The 17,064-nt window shown below is 40.0% G+C and overlaps 1 protein-coding gene across 3 annotated transcripts in view; it reads left to right on the top strand.

The window, feature by feature from the left end:
* Positions 1-17,064, top strand: part of LOC124595801 — a 285,104-nt gene that overhangs the window by 133,526 nt on the left and 134,514 nt on the right. For all 3 annotated transcript variants that reach the window (XM_047134690.1, XM_047134691.1, XM_047134692.1), the window contains exon 5: positions 2,380-2,520. In XM_047134690.1, coding sequence (XP_046990646.1) covers positions 2,380-2,520 — 141 coding nt within the window. The remainder of the gene's footprint in view (positions 1-2,379; positions 2,521-17,064) is intronic.

Below are 17,064 nucleotides of genomic sequence, written 5' to 3'. Positions count from 1 at the left end.
ATAAATGCAGGTTGTTTGGTTGACTGGAAGATGATTAATAACATCTTGCCTGCCTCATGCTTTTTATTTCTCCCTTAGATTAGACAATGAAATGCTTGAAGTAATTTATTTTTATTGGTAAAATAAAACAATAGAAATTCCAGGTTGAAATATCAACAACGTAGGAAAAGATAGAGTACTATTACCATAAAGATGACACCTTAAGTTGTAGACAGGCCTAATTAAAAGACATGTACACATTAGCTTTCAGCCTTCATCAGAAAAAGAAAGAGAAACACACACCATTCATTCACACAAAGAAGCACACCTTACCCACACATTATCGCCAACTCCAGCTGCTCGTACCAGAATTTATTGGTAAGTCATGTTTAAGATATAGACCTGTAAATAATACTGTGTGAGCAAAATAAATCTGTCCCAGAAAATATTTATAAGACTGTGAGAAATTGATACATGTTAATGAACAGGAGATCTGCCTGTCAGGGAAAATGCTGGAAATTGGATGCTGTCTTTTGTCTTTGCACATGCATTTTCTGCACAGTCTGTCCCAAGAACTTCACTGTGTCATTATGTTTGAGTGACTGAGAGGAGCAGACATGTTTGTTGACCAGTTAAGTTAACACAAAATGGCACTCATGATAAAACAGCACATGTTCATTGTCAGGTATTACACAAAGCACAGTTACAGGAAATGTGTATGATACTGTATATGCAAGAGTTTAAGACTGGAAGTGTTTCGACAAAACCTCGAACACAAATATTAGTGGCAAAATGGTGTGAAATGGGCTTTGTAGTGAATAAAAGAATTTGAACACAAGATAACACTGTTCAAGTGCAGAAAATACTGGAACAAAATCTGATGGAATGCCAATGCCTTTTATCTATGCAAGTGGGAATTAAGAGATTTTCCTGTCAAAATACTGTTAAAAAGGACCTGCCATTCTTAAAAATTTACTGTTGTGCATGAGTTAAAGCCTGCAGATGAACTTCCATCCATTTAACTATGCAAGTGGTTTCTGAGTGAAGTGGAATCAAGACTTTTGGATCATCTGTTTCTCATTTTTCCAGATGAGGCCTGATTCAGCTTGTCAGGGTATATGAACTCACAGTATACGTGCCATTAAAAATCTCCAACAGTGTGTGTGTGTGTGTGTGTGTGTGTGTGTGTGTCTATAACAGACACACATACACAGAAGTGCCAAAAAAACTGGTATGGCATGTGCATTCAAATACAGAGATTAGTAAACAAGCAGAATACCATGCAGTGGTCTGCAATGCCCATGTTAGACAACAAGTGTCTGTCGCAGTCGTTGCTGCTGCTACAATGGCAGCTTATCAAGATTTAAGTGAGTTTGAATGTGGTGTTATAGCCAGCGCATGAGCAATGGCACACAGTATCCCTGAGGTAGTGATGAAGTGGGGATTTTCCCATACGGCCATTTCACCATGTACCGTGAGTATCAGGAATCTGGTAAAACATCAAATCTCTGACATCGCTGTGCCCTTGATGACTGCATGACACAAAGCTTTATGCCTTGCCTGGGCCCGTCAATACCGGCAGTGGACTGTTGATGACTGGAAACATGTTGCCTGGTTGGACGAGTCTCATTTCAAATTGTATCGAGTGGACGGATGTGTATGGGTATGGAGATAACCTCATGAATCCATGGACCCTGCATGTCAGCAGGGGACTGTTCAAGCAGGTTGAGGCTCTGTAATGGTGTGGAATGTGTGCAGTTGGAGTGATATGGGACCCCTGATACATGTAGATATGACTCTAACAGGTGACACATATGTAAGCATCCTGTATGATCACCTGCATCCATTCATGTCCTTTGTGCATGCCGATGGATTTGGGCAATTCCAGCAGGACAATGCAACACCCCACACATTAAGAATTGCTGCAGAGTAGCTTCAGAGACACTCTTCTGAGTTTAAACACTTCCACTGGCCACTAAACTCCCCAGACATGAACATTATTGAGTACATATGGGATGCCTCGTAACGTGCTTTTCAGAATAGATCTCCACCCCCTCATACTCTTATGAATTTATGGACAGCCCTGCAGGATTCATGGTGTCAATTCCCTCCATGACTACTTCAGACATTAGTTGAGTCCACGCCACGTTGTGTTGCGGCACTTCTGCATGCTCACGGGGGTCCTACACGATATTAGGCAGGTGTACCAGTTTGTTTGGCTCTTCAGTGTGTGTGTGTGTGTGTGTGTGTGTGAGTGTGTGTGTGCCTGCATCACAACACAACACTTAAAAGTTTATGTGAGTGCAACCATTATTTTGTTCTAAACTATTGAAAACTATATTTCATTCTACAAAATGTAAATACAGAACTGAACATCAGTTCAACTAATGTTTTTTGCAGCATGCTGGGATATGAGTTTTCCTTCATGGAACAGTCCACCCTTCAATGGAAGACATTTCAAGCTAAAAACATACTGCTACAATAATGGTGCTTATCAACGAACAGGCCTTAATGCTACCATAAACTCTGGGAGTTGGACAGGTTTGTGCAATCTCATGTAGGGCATAAACATGACATTAAATTAATATTCTTTTATTATTAGGGTCTGAAGTGCTACTGACCTTTTTGATGCCTCAAAAGTCTAAGGAATTGCTTTTTGACTCCCCCTTCTGTGATTATTTGATGTGGTTAACAGTTATTGAATAAATGTAAATGGCACTGTAGAATTTCCATTTCCATTCATTTCCCATTTATTGGCACAAAACTTGGTTCCAATGATCACCTTTATTGTAATATATCAACATCAATTTTCTGGATCAAACTTGCAAGCTACATTGATTATGAGTGGTCACACAAATTCAGTTGTGGGAAAGATTAACATAAGAAACATGCATCTTGACTGTTCAGTCATGACTTAGAACCATACTTACTAAATACTAACTGCAGGCTGATTAAAACAAATAACATAGTGTTAGAACTGTTTGAATACTTGCCCACCACTGATTGTTGGTTTGTGCGCAATACCTATATCTCAGATGAGTGGGGTATAAATATTAAAAAATATGAAAATACAGACCTGTTACATTTGGATATTAACAGAAAAGACAGCAAAAGTAAAACATACAAACACAATGTAGATGGTGAATTTATCTTGATTAGCTATTAGCTGTAGAATCTGAAACTGGGAAGGTTATAGGCACTGTTGATACTTTTCTCGGGTATGCAGCTGGATAATGTAGTCATCTTGATACAATATTTCAACAGACAAACTGGCCACCATCTTCAGGTGAGTGTGCTGATGTACAGTCTTGCTGTTAACTCTTGTAAAACACAGTTCCAGCGAGATTATGCATCAGCATACTCATATGAAGATAGTGGCCTGTTGGTCCATTGAAATACTGAGTCAAGATGACTACATTATCTGGCTGCATATCCCAGAAGAGTATTATCAGTTACTACTCAGGAAGGTCTATTTAATCACATATAGGTGTTGTTTACCATGATGTAGAAATTTTAATGTCTACTGGGATTTACAAAGCCTTTAAAGAATAATGTAGAAAGGCAATTTCTATAATTTGAATATTTTATTAACTAACAAATTATTTTAGTGAAATTATTCATATTTGGAATCAGAGTAATTGCAGCTAAAAAACTATTAAAGTAGAATTTTGAGGTGATTACATTTTAAGTTTGGAACAGCCTGGAAAATGGAAATGTTGACTATGAATAACTTATGAAATACTGAATAACAACACTGGAAATTCTTGGATGGAACAATACATAAAATAAAGGAAAAGCAACCACTCACCTTTAGCAGACTTTTGTGTGAAGTGTAAGCACATTTAACAGTAAATGGCATTTATTAGCTTTCCAACTGTGGCTCTTTCTCCAGCAAAAGTACACACATTCATACACTTAAACTTACACTGTCGCAGCAGCATAAATAAAAATTTTGCTGCTATATGTACACATGGTATATGTATTGCATTTGTAATGGACAAAAAATTATGTATTTAAGGAGCAGAACTGTAGCAAGACGGAGTTATTTCAGCTTGCTGCATCTCCTCACCACACATTGGATTATATAGATAGACATTATAAATAGCTAACTGGATAATCCAATTTTTTAAAAATCACAATAAATTTTTAGTTCAGTCAAATCATAACAAACCACAGGTTGTCACAAAACATTAAATATACAGAAATTTTGGCCAGGTTACCACTGACCGTTACATATATCATACGTTTACATATAGATATTGCAAGATATGGCAAGCTAATCATTGTCATGCAAAATGAAATTTTTTTAAAAATGTTAAAAAGTGCAGAATTATCAATTACAATTTGATGCATCCATATAATCTGTGTGTTGAACATTTGAGGACTTCTGCAATTTTTTTAAAAGTGTCAAAAACTTGGTACTTTATATGAAGCCACTTTTTTAAATTTTTTTCATACCTCTCCATTTCCGCTATCCTTGCCACTAACTATACTTAGTTTAGTTTCCTTCTCTGAGTCCATTTCTTAGGTTGTCCCCCAGCATTTATATGTCCTTGGATCGAGTCCTTTTTGCTACCACAATTCAGTGTCTACTTCCTCAATGACATGGAAAAAACAAAGAGAAGAATTCTACATCTGTAAATTTATATAAACCATGCTAATTATTTTCTGTTGCTTGATAGTTGTTCATATTATATACAAACTTATCTTCAAAATGCAATTAATTAATCTTTTCATGTCATTTAATGCCTATTATATAAATTCAATATTAATGTCAGTCTACATTCTTTCAGTTCAGTTTCCCATATGATTTTATAACAATAAGTCTTAAATACTTTATAAGATACACATAGAGAGAAAGAAAATACCCAAATTACAAGGAAGATTATGTTCATGGTGTACTATTATTCTGAAAGAGAATACATACTAGTAATTTCAATGAAAGAAAATTAGTCACAAACCAAAATCATGCCATTATAAATATTTACTTCTTTACATTATATTCATTTTATTCTCTTGATTTATCTACTGATCTCTCATTATGCCATGTCCTTGCTTCAATCTGATGTTTCTTAGCATATTTATCCAATTCTTTTTTGTGAGGAGTTCATTTTTAACTTGAACAGTCACTAAAATGTGAATGTGGATGGAGCATACATATTGAGGCTTTTCTTTTTTTAATGGGTACTAATCTGACTATTGTGCCAATGACCTAGTGTGTTAATTTGTTTGTGTGACAGCATGCGTTGTTTACTTAGTTTTACCAGTTTGTGTGATGCATAGTATATATTACTTTAAAAAATATCACTTTACTTTTACTTTACTTTTTCTTATAACTTCTGATTGTCCACTGACAAGGTACCTAACAAAACCCTAACATTAAAAATTACATACTATTCCTTCATATTCTTCAATTATTATTTTGTTAATTCTGATATGATAGTTCTCATATGACACTGTCTGTCAAAAAAGTGGGAAACCCGAAGGCCATGTACAGATGTCAATGTAACTTCAGTGGGTATGTAAATGATTAGAGTTGCAATTCTCAATGGCAGATAGAATGGGCCCCACATTGTATTAGTGCTGTTCATGTTTAGTGTTGTTACCATGCCTGGTGGGATATGTGAGATACATGAACAGCATAAGATGCTGAGTTATCACTATGAAGGACATGGAGAAAATGTGTGTGCATTTGAGGTGTTTTCAGCACCTGACATAGTTTGAGAGGGGCCTCAGTGTTGGTCTCTGTTTGACTGGAGTATTGAATTGTGTAGCTTCCAGATTTGTGGTGCATTTGGCTGTGACAGTGGTCTGAGTTTCCAGATTTTTGGTGCATTTGCCTGTGACAGTGGTCTGATGTTGGTCAGCATGGCAAAATCAGGGCAAGTATACTCAAAAGGAAGAAAGGAAGGTTAGGGTTTAATGTTCTATCAACATAAAAGTCATTAAAGATGGAGCACAAGTTCAGAATGTTTGAAGGATAAAAAAAGTCAGCTGATCCCTTTCATAGGAACCATCCAAGCACTTGCTGGGGCAATTTAGGGAAATCAGGAGTAACCTGAATTTGGATGGACAGATGGGGATTTGAAGTATTGTCCCCCCAAAATGAGTCCAGTAATTTAACCACTGTGACACATTGCCTTGTGCAGGCATACCTGTCATTATTATTCTGGTCACTTATGTCTGAGCTGTACTAAAGATGACAGCCATATTGTGCACCGAGAACATCATAACACATTCACATCTACACCTGCCATGTGAGAACAAGTAATGGTCTCTCTACAAAATTCATTGTAACAACCCCCATTGGATAGAGAGTAGTAGCAGCTGGACTGTGGAATTACCATTCCATGTGCAGGCTGCTGTTGACACCAAAACAAAAATAGCTGCTTTTGGAGTGGTGGTCTAACGTTTTTGACAACTAAGCGTGTGTGAAGTCTATGTGCAAACTTCTCACTTCTCTTATATGAGTCTACTTACTTGGTGTATACAGCCGATCTTCTTCTCTGAATAACCAGCTTCTGGAATCTCTCTAAACTTCTTCTCCGAAGAATGATGCTGGTTACAGGAACCTTCAAGGCTCTCTCACCACTTGTGAAATAATTCGGTACTCGAAGAATACTTTTCAATAACTATTGGTATATTTGAGCTTCTTAAGAACAGAGTTCACACTTTACGCATAAACATTTAACTTCTTGTAAGTAACTTGTATGTGTTACATTAGAAACAGATTTAAGTCCATTTAGAAAAGAGTTGGCTTTACAACCATGTCTCTACTACAAACATATCGTAAAAATACGTCTTGCCTCCAGCAAGTCCAAGATAAGAGTTATTTTCAAAATTCAGAATCTTAATTGTTCTTTTGTCACTAACAATAGTCACAAGTACAAACAGCACTGAATAACACAAAAGGTCCTTGCTTCTTCTGTGTGCTCTCACTACGACTTCAATGGATCGCCTGCCAAGTACCTGCCAGTGCCGTTCAGCTACCGCGTCGACGTTTTGCTCGCAACTGATTCACTTGCACACACAGACAGGTGATGCACGGTAGATAGGGTTTCTTTCTCCCACTCATGTCTACAATATCATGTGTTTGAGATGGTGGAAGGCCAAGTGGTTCTAGAATTTACGCAGAAATTCTCGAAACACTGCATATCCCCCCCTTCAGATTGGACACACGATATTTTATACATAATCATTATGTACATAACATCACTCACAACAACATTTCATATGATAGCAATATACTTTACTCGTACGTGTTTCTACATACACCTTCCACTTCAACAACAATCTTTTTTTTCTCTAGAACAATCTTAGTTGAGCGTTCCTTTATTCTGTTCTTATTTCACCTTGACATCAAGACCTGAACATGTTTTGTGTTTTTAGTCATCTTTTATAATATTTAAGAATTGTGTGGACTCTTTCCTTATTTCTGATTGTAAACTTCAGGTGTTCAAGACACTTGAGTATTCTATTATTTCTATCCTTTATACTACCTTTTTTTAGTATGTACTAGCTTCATTATCAGTTGTAGTTTAGAGGAACTCTGGGCAAAATGAAAGTGTTCTTTTTGACACTCGTGAACTTACATAAAATGTAATAATGCTCGTTGTGCCTAGAATTCAAACTTTCCAGAATAATCTCTACAAAATTTTGTGACTTTTGTCACAATACTGTCCCTTTTCCCTAGGATCAGTAGCAATACCATGCTTGTGGGTTGACCTTATGAGAGCACTTCCTCTTTCTATTCTGGAAGGTATGCCCCTTTATCAAACATTCCTGTTTTTTCAGGCCATAGGTCATCCTGTCTCCAAGTAGGTATGCCTGCCCAGTGTACTTAGCAAATGTTAGGTATGCCCCCTCATCCTGTCTGAGTCGGCCTCATGGTTCTTTACCCCAGTACACATTCCTATGCATACTATAAATTAAGTATTTTTTGGTAAAGTTATAAATCTTCTCTACACTCTGCATATACTTCTTAATACTTCATCTAATCCCTAGAGTCCTCCTATATGTATTAACTTCTATACTTCCAGTAGATGCCATGTCTGTATACACTATTCAATAGATAAAATGTTTACTCAGGCTATTAGAACCCCACTATGCTACAATTTGTCACTTTATCAGAGTATTTATTATACTGACTTTTCTTACATGACTACCATGACCAATTCCACTCTTACTTGCATTCTTTTCCTTCGCTCATGCCTCCTTCTCATATATACTCGATTTAGAATTGTCCTAGTTTTTTAGATACTTATGTATATGTATAAGTGATGAAGTGATGTAGAACTGTCGTAGTTTTCATATATATATATATGTGTGTGCACGTATGTCTTCTTGTGTGTATGCGGATGTGTGTTCGTGGAAAAATAGATAGGTCCCCTACCCACCCCGCTTCCCTAGGATCCCTACCTCGCAGGTACTTGGGTGAGACACCAGAGGAGGTTTGGTGTTAAATCATCTCCTACAGAATGGGCGTTCCCACCTTCACCCTTGAGGTCCCCGAAGGAAATCTTAGCGACCCTATGGAAACGGCAAATGGTGAAGAATCAGGCACACTTGTTTGTGAGGGTTGTCTGAAAGGTGTGATGGGTGTTTTGTGTTAGCCATGATGTATCTGTTTGTGGTAAATCATGCTTTCATCTATATTACCCACCCCTTTAAAACTTTATACAAACCCTCCCATCTACATCGCATCTTTTAAAAGGTATAAAAAATTCTATACAAAGTAGAAAATTATACACTACAGTATAACAGCTGTTCAGTTCATCACATTATGTTATATTTTTCACAAACATAATATTCTTATTCCATTTATTTCATCTAAATTTGTATTTGTTTTATTGTCATATCCAGTTTACCAAGTAAAGATTACATGATAGTTTAAGATTTTGGAACAGAGTACAGTAAAGATTACAGGATAGTTTAAGATTCTAGAATAGACTACAGAATAGTTTAAGATTTTAAAGGAATTTGGTGCGGGAAAACTATATGGGAAGAAACACCAAAAACAACTCGGGATCCGACGGTTGTCACTCCGCCCGTTAACTCAGAATGTTAACATCCCTGGGGGGATTAGATGACTCCACCCAGATCCCATGGATCTGATATTAACTTCACTTGAGCAAGTGCAGACCAGTACTTCTCTTTAAAGTTCTTTTGAAAGTCTCCCCACTGCAAATCAGTCACTACTTCACTAGCTAACACCACATTAGGTGAAGTTACTCGTTTTTCTACTTGATCCTGTATAAGTTTGAATTCTCTCCAGAGTTTGTCTATGTCATTTCTGGTATCAGTAAGTTTGGGAGAAGCCATAGTGACACGTTCCCAGATGTTGTTCTCCTGGTGACTTTTCAGTCTATGACCCCTTCAAATTGTCCTTCCAAATTACTTACATTTATGATATCAGGGCTTGCTATTTTCTCTTTATAGCTTCTTTCTACATTATCCACTCGTGTACTTACACATGTAATTTGTGATTGAATGACAGGAATTAACTCACTCTGCTTATCTACACTTTCTTTTAAAATACTCAGTCCCTACTTTACAGCACTAAATTTAACTTTACACACATTTTCGAAAGATCCTAATTTTTCACTGATTTCTGATTCTACTTTATTACATTTAATTGATCATTCTGTTTCTGACTAAAGTCAGTGAACAGTTGATTTGCATGAATATCCAATGAATTGGTTAATTCTTTCTTTAATTCTAATTTCAAATCCTCTACTTTACTATTCAAGGTGTCAAATTCAGTCTTTAAAGCATCCATGCCTTTGCATAGATTATCAAATTCTTTGCTCTGTGAGTCGACTTTAACATTTAACAATCCTAAATCCATTGTTTGGACATTCAGTTGGGACTTCACCGAGTCTAGTTCTCTACTTAAAGTCGCACTCTGTGCATCTAGTTTAGAATTTAACTGCAGACTCTGAACATTTAAAGCTTCATTTAATTGAGCATTTACTGAGTCGAACTTAAGACTTTGGGTGTTCAAAGCTTCCCTCTGAGCATTTTAGTTAGAATGTAATGAGTCTGTCTTAAGATTCTGAGCTTTAATTAGATTTACTGACTCAGACCAGTCAGGCCCTTATTTAGTAATTCTCATAGCCATGGCCGGTTCTGACATCTCTCTAACTTGCTGAACGTGATCCATAATTTTACAAGCTTTAGACCTTGTGAGCATTTTAAATTAACTTTAAGTATAATAACTACACTCCTGGAAATTGAAATAAGAACACCGTGAATTCATTGTCCCAGGAAGGGGAAACTTTATTGACACATTCCTGGGATCAGATACATCACATGATCACACTGACAGAACCACAGGCACATAGACACAGGCAACAGAGCATGCACAATGTCGGCACTAGTACAGTGTATATCCACCTTTCGCAGCAATGCAGGCTGCTATTCTCCCATGGAGACGATCGTAGAGATGCTGGATGTAGTCCTGTGGAACGGCTTGCCATGCCATTTCCACCTGGCGCCTCAGTTGGACCAGCGTTCGTGCTGGACGTGCAGTCCGCGTGAGACGACGCTTCATCCAGTCCCAAACATGCTCAATGGGGGACAGATCCGGAGATCTTGCTGGCCAGGGTAGTTGACTTACACCTTCTAGAGCACGTTGGATGGCACGGGATACATGCGGACGTGCATTGTCCTGTTGGAACAGCAAGTTCCCTTGGCGGTCTAGGAATGGTAGAACGATGGGTTCGATGACGGTTTGGATGTACCGTGCACTATTCAGTGTCCCCTCGACGATCACCAGTGGTGTACGGCCAGTGTAGGAGATCGCTCCCCACACCATGATGCCGGGTGTTGGCCCTGTGTGCCTCGGTCGTATGTAGTCCTGATTGTGGCGCTCACCTGCACGGCGCCAAACACGCATATGACCATCATTGGCACCAAGGCAGAAGCGACTCTCATCGCTGAAGACGACACGTCTCCATTCATCCCTCCATTCACGCCTGTCGCGACACCACTGGAGGCGGGCTGCACGATGTTGGGGCGTGAGCGGAAGATGGCCTAACGGTGTGCGGGACCGTAGCCCAGCTTCATGGAGACGGTTGCGAATGGTCCTCGCCGATACCCCAGGAGCAACAGTGTCCCTAATTTGCTGGGAAGTGGCGGTGCGGTCCCGTACGGCACTGCGTAGGATCCTACGGTCTTGGCGTGCATCCGTGCGTCGTTGCGGTCCGGTCCCAGGTCGACGGGCACGTGCACCTTCCGCCGGCCACTGGCGACAACATCGATGTACTGTGGAGACCTCACGCCCCACGTGTTGAGCAATTCGGCGGTACGTCCACCCGGCCTCCCGCATGCCCACTATACGCCCTCGCTCAAAGTCCGTCAACTGCACATACGGTTCACGTCCACGCTGTCGCGGCATGCTACCAGTGTTAAAGACTGCGATGGAGCTCCGTATGCCACGGCAAACTGGCTGACACTGACGGCGGTGGTGCACAAATGCTGCACAGCTAGCGCCATTCGACGGGCAACACCGCGGTTCCTGGTGTGTCCGCTGTGCCGTGCGTGTGATCATTGCTTGTACAGCCCTCTCGCAGTGTCCGGAGCAAGTATGGTGGGTCTGACACACCGGTGTCAATGTGTTCTTTTTTCCATTTCCAGGAGTGTACATTAATAAAGTTCATTAAATGGTTTATACCACATTGTATTAAAACAATAAAGTTGTGTTTTACACTAACATGGCATAGAATCTGGGCAGCATCAATGAGCGGATGTGTGATTAGTACTGCTGAACAGCAACTGGTGCCAATGACGGCAGTTGTTGGTTTCCACATAGGTGTTGGTGAGCAGAAGTGGAAGCAGGTCAGCACCAGTGAACAGCAACTGGTGCCGGTGGCGTTGGATTTTGGTTTTAGTGTCTGCGTCCCCATGTTACTTGTGACAGCTGTGTACTCTCTACACCAGATCTTCTTAATCAGAGTGACCTCAGCATATATCTTGTTAAAGAAACACACTGGAATCTTTTCCACTATTTCTCAATTTAGATTTTTTTCTCTTTTGAATACTCAGTCATGTTCTGAAGTCTCGGAGCAAAATCTTTATCGCATTTGGTGTGGTTGTTATGGCAACATACAACATACACCTTTCTTGTTTTTGGTTTTAAAATTCCTGTTTTTAAAGTCCTGTCATGGTTGCCACATTCTAACGTTTTTGATGACTAAGAGTGTGTGAAGTGTATGTGCAAACTTCCCACTTCTTTTATATGAGTCAGCTTACTTGGTGTATACAGCCGATCTTCTTCTCTGCTTTTGGAATCTTTATAAACTTCTTCTCCGAAGAATGATGCTAGTTACAGGAACCTTAAATACTCTCTCACCACTTGCAAAATAATTTGGTACTCAAAGAATACTTTTCTATAACTATTGATATATTTGAGCTTCATAAGATCAAAATTCACACTTCACACATAAACATTTAACTTCTCATAAGTAACTCGTATCGTCTCACATTAGAAACAGATTTAAGTCCATTTAGAAAAGAGTTGGCTTTACAACCATGTCTCTACTACAAACATATTGTAAAAATATGTCTTGCCTCCAGCAAGTCCAAGATATGAGTTATTTTCACAATTCAGAGTTAAATTGTTCTTATGTCACTATCAATAGTCACAATTACAAACAGCACCGAATAACACAGAAAGTCCTTGGTTCTTCTGTGTGCTTTCACTATGAATCACAAGGATTGCCTGACAAGTACTTGTTGGTGCCGTTCAACTGCTGTGTTGACCTTTTGCTCTCAACTGATTTCACACCTGCACACACAGACAGGTGATGCACAGTCGATAGGATTCCTTTCTCACACTCACATCTAAAATATCGTGTGTTCAAGATGGTGGAAGGCTGAGTGGTTCTAGAATTTATGCAGAAATTCTCAAACACTTTAGTGGCATGACAAAGAAGCATGAACTGCTGATGAATGGCATTGCATTATGTTCAGCAATAAGTCATGGTTCTGGACTGTTCTGCATAACCATCATCAAAAAGTATGGCAGTGACCTGAGGATAGTTCCCAGTCTTCCAACGTTTTGGAGACGCACAGTGTTGTTACTGCAGGCATCATGGTGTGGGGAGCCAAGTATGATGACAGGTCACAGCTGGTAGTAATTGAAGGAACTCAGACAGCAAAGAAATCAGTACATCATGGATGTCTTGCATCATCATGTGTTACTTTTGATGTGATGGCTTATGCAACAGTATTGTGGGACTATTTTTCAAAAGGACAATGCATAACGACATGTGAGCTGTCTGTGTAAAGTTAAGACATTCTTGTGACAGGCAAGAACCCCAGATCTGTCCCTGACATAACATACGTGGGACCACCTCAGATGTCAACACAGTTCTAGTGCCATTATCCAGGATATCAATGACAGTTAAGAATGCAGTGAGGATAGAACAGCTTTATGACTCCCTTCCCAACAAGATAAGATCATGTGGCCAGGCCAGAGGGGTGCAACATCATAATGATAAGTGGGCTCATACTACTAGGTTCTTTGTAAATGTGACTTAATTTCATAATCACTGAAATAACAGCATGTACCCGCTCAAACCATGAAGTTTCATTTCATACCCTCCTCCCCTCCTTGTTGGGCATTGTAATAAATAATTCTCCTTCCACATTTCACCAAAATTCATAGTGCCTTTTCAGCTGTCCTTACAGCTTCAGCAGAACACACTATTATTAACTTTCACTCTTTCTTACAAAGACAGTGCATCTACTTTCAAAACGTATCTTACTAGATACTGGCTATAACAGTGCAGTACTGCAAGATATCCATCACAATTTTCATTTACCTCACTCCTTTGTGAGTGCCAAAGCCCTACCAAAGAGTGTGGTTCAGTTGCTCCATCATGAGTGCTACTGAGTCACAAGAGGAATATTCCTACTCCAGTCCTGTTACAGGCGACTCCTATTCCATCAAGACAGGGCCACCTGCGAAAGCAGCCATGTGATCTACCAAATAAGTTGCAACCACTGTGTTGCATTTTACAACAACTAAAAGACTGTCTGTCTGTACAAATATCCAGTGCCAGATTGTGACCAAAAGAACGCTGGAACACTCAGTTGCTGAACATGGTGCCTCTGACATGAGGTACTATAGAGAGAGTAGAGGTAACTGATACTGGTCACGTGTGACATATGGTTTACATGCACAGTACTGAAGAGGCCACTTGGAATTGCACTGACAGCATGCAGGATGGGTGCAGCAGACCCACACAGTGAGGCTGGGAGCATGTGGAATTGTCAAATTCCACCTGCTGTTCAGACCTGATGTCATGTCTACCTGGCAGCACTCACAAAGAATTGTATAACATTGTACATGTTTGTGCACATGCAGCACAAACCATAGCACTTACACTAAAGCATGATGTACCATTTAAGGAGGCGAAAGAGACTATTCAGCAGATATGAAGATATACCATGAAAGTCAAACAGTGGAAAATCCAGGATGGAAAGGATAGTTGCTACTCACCATATAGTGGAGATGCTGAGTTGCAGATAGGCACAACAAAAAGACTGTCACAAAATAAACTTTCGGCCAACAACACCTTTCTCAAAAATAGCTGACACACACACACACACACACACACACACACACACACACACACACACACACGCACGACTGCAGTCTCCGGCAGCTGAAGCCACACTGTGAGCAGCAGCAGCAGTGCATGATGGGAGAGGCAACGGGTTGGGGGTGAGGAGGAGGCTGGGGCAAAGAGGGGGAGGGATAGCAGGGTAGAGGTGGGGGATGGTGAATTGCTGCCGCGGAGCATGCAGGGATGAGGTGGAGAGAGGGAAGGACAGCTAGGTGCAGACAGGAGGTTAAATGGAGGGCTGGGGAGAGGTGGGGGGTGAGGGGGGATAGCAGGAAAGGAGAGAAGTAAAAATACTGGGTGCTTTGGTGGAATAGAGGGCTGTGTAGTGCTGGAGTGGGAACAAGGAAGGGGTTGGATGGGTGATGACTAATGAAGGTTGAGGCCAGGAGGGTTACGGGAATGTAGGATATACTGCAGGGAGAGCTCCCACCTGCACAACTCAGAAAAGCTGGTGTTGGTGGGAAGTATCCATATGACACAGAGTTTGAAGCAGTTGTTGAAATTAAGAATGTTGAATTGGGCGGCATGCTCTGCACTAGGGTGGTCCAGTTGTTTCTTGGCCACAGCTTGTCGGTGGCCATTCACATGGACAGACAGCTTGTTGGTTGTCTTGCTCACATAGAATACAGCACAGTGATTACAGCTTAGCTTGTAGATTACATGACTGATTTCACAGGTGGCCCTGCCTTTGATGGGATAGGTGATGTTTGTGACCGGACTGGAGTAGGTGGTGTTGCAAGGATGTATGGGACAAGTCTTGCGTCCACGTCTATTACAGGGATATGAGCCATGAGGTGAGGGACTGGGAGGAGATTGAGGATACTGTTGGTCATGGTGACATGGTGATGCCCGACAGATTCCAAACCAACAACCTCCTCCCTAGTTGCCATCTGGATTGAGGGTGAGGGCACCCTATCCACTTTCTTCCAGAATCTCAACTATTTCTCCCCCATTTGCTTCACCTGGTCCTACACAACCCAACAAACCACCTTCCTAAATGTTAAGCTCTACCTCAAAGATGGCTATACCAGTATCTCTGTCCATATCAAACCTACTAACCACCAGCAATACCTCCACTTTGACAGCTGCCACCCGTTTCATACCAAGAAGTCTCTTCCTTCTCACCCTGACCTGTGGTTCCAGGTGATTTTCCCAAAACCTACCCCTTTTGCTAGACTTCTTCAGTTCTTTTCCTTCACCCTTCTTCCTTCCCCTTCAACCCTTCTGTGTGAAGGAGGAGCCACTGGCTCTGAAAACTTGCCAGCCACAACAGTCTTTTATGTGTGTGTTCTACTATCACTTGGTGAGTAGATTTTATAACTCACAGAAAGGTATACAAAGCAAGAAAGTTAAGCAACACACTGTAAAACAATTTTTACTTTGGTATAAAATGCAATCAGTAGGATAGACTTATAAAATAATATGCATAAGATATACAAACCCTGGTTTTTTTAACTATAGTTGGTTGTTGATGATTCCAAGTGACAATTGTGTTAGGTGCGTGTGCTTGCTTTCCACTTGAAAAAACTATATATCCTACAAATTATGTCTCTCCCTTGCTTATGCAGAATGTATCACTTACCATCACCATCAGCAATAATAACTCGCAACAATAGGTGGCTGTCGAACGGCGTGTTCTGCGCAACTATGTCATGCATTCTCTGACAGCCAGTGAGCATTCAGGAGTGTTTTGAGCACTCTGTTCTGAATGCTGTAGCTAATGTGAGGATTAAACATGATTGTAGTGAATTGTTTAGTGAATTTTTATTCCATTTGTTGCGAGTTATTATTGCTGATGGTGATGGTAAGTGATACATTCTGCATAAGCAAGGGAGAGACATAATTTGTAGGATATATAGTTTTTTCAAGTGGAAAGCAAGCACATGCACCTAACACAATTGTCACTTGGAATTGTCAACAATGCAGTCCTCGTCTGTGCCTCAACATGTGCAAACTGCCATCATTCATGGATCTGACTATAGTGACATTTCATTTAGCAAGCAATTCAGCAATTTTGCAGCACTCATATTAATTTGCAGTAATGCTGCATTGTTCCTGCATGACTTTATGTCACAATTACAACACCTGGTATTTATTTTCAAAAATTGGTTATTTTCATTCAGTTATTAAGTACCTGACAATACAGAGTATTTTTTGTTTTGTTTTTAATTTCTGATATGTTTATTTATTCAAACTTCCAGCATACTGGAACAGCTGTGGGTTAACAACTTCTGTTAATCAGTACAACAAAAACCAGTCCAAAGTTACAAATTTCACTTTCACTCAGTGACTAGTTTGGTCACAGGCCCCATTTACAAATCGCCATAACATGGTCAAAAATGATATTTCTGAAAATACCAAAGCCAAGAACATTTTTGACATGGTTTTTGTGTGTTTTGAAATACCATTTTTGACTATGTTATGATGATTTGAAAATGTGTATGACCCGAAC

Source organism: Schistocerca americana, chromosome 2, assembly GCF_021461395.2.
Source record: "Schistocerca americana isolate TAMUIC-IGC-003095 chromosome 2, iqSchAmer2.1, whole genome shotgun sequence".
NCBI classification, from domain to species: Eukaryota; Metazoa; Arthropoda; class Insecta; order Orthoptera; family Acrididae; genus Schistocerca; species Schistocerca americana.
This window is presented reverse-complemented; position numbering and strand designations above follow the sequence as displayed.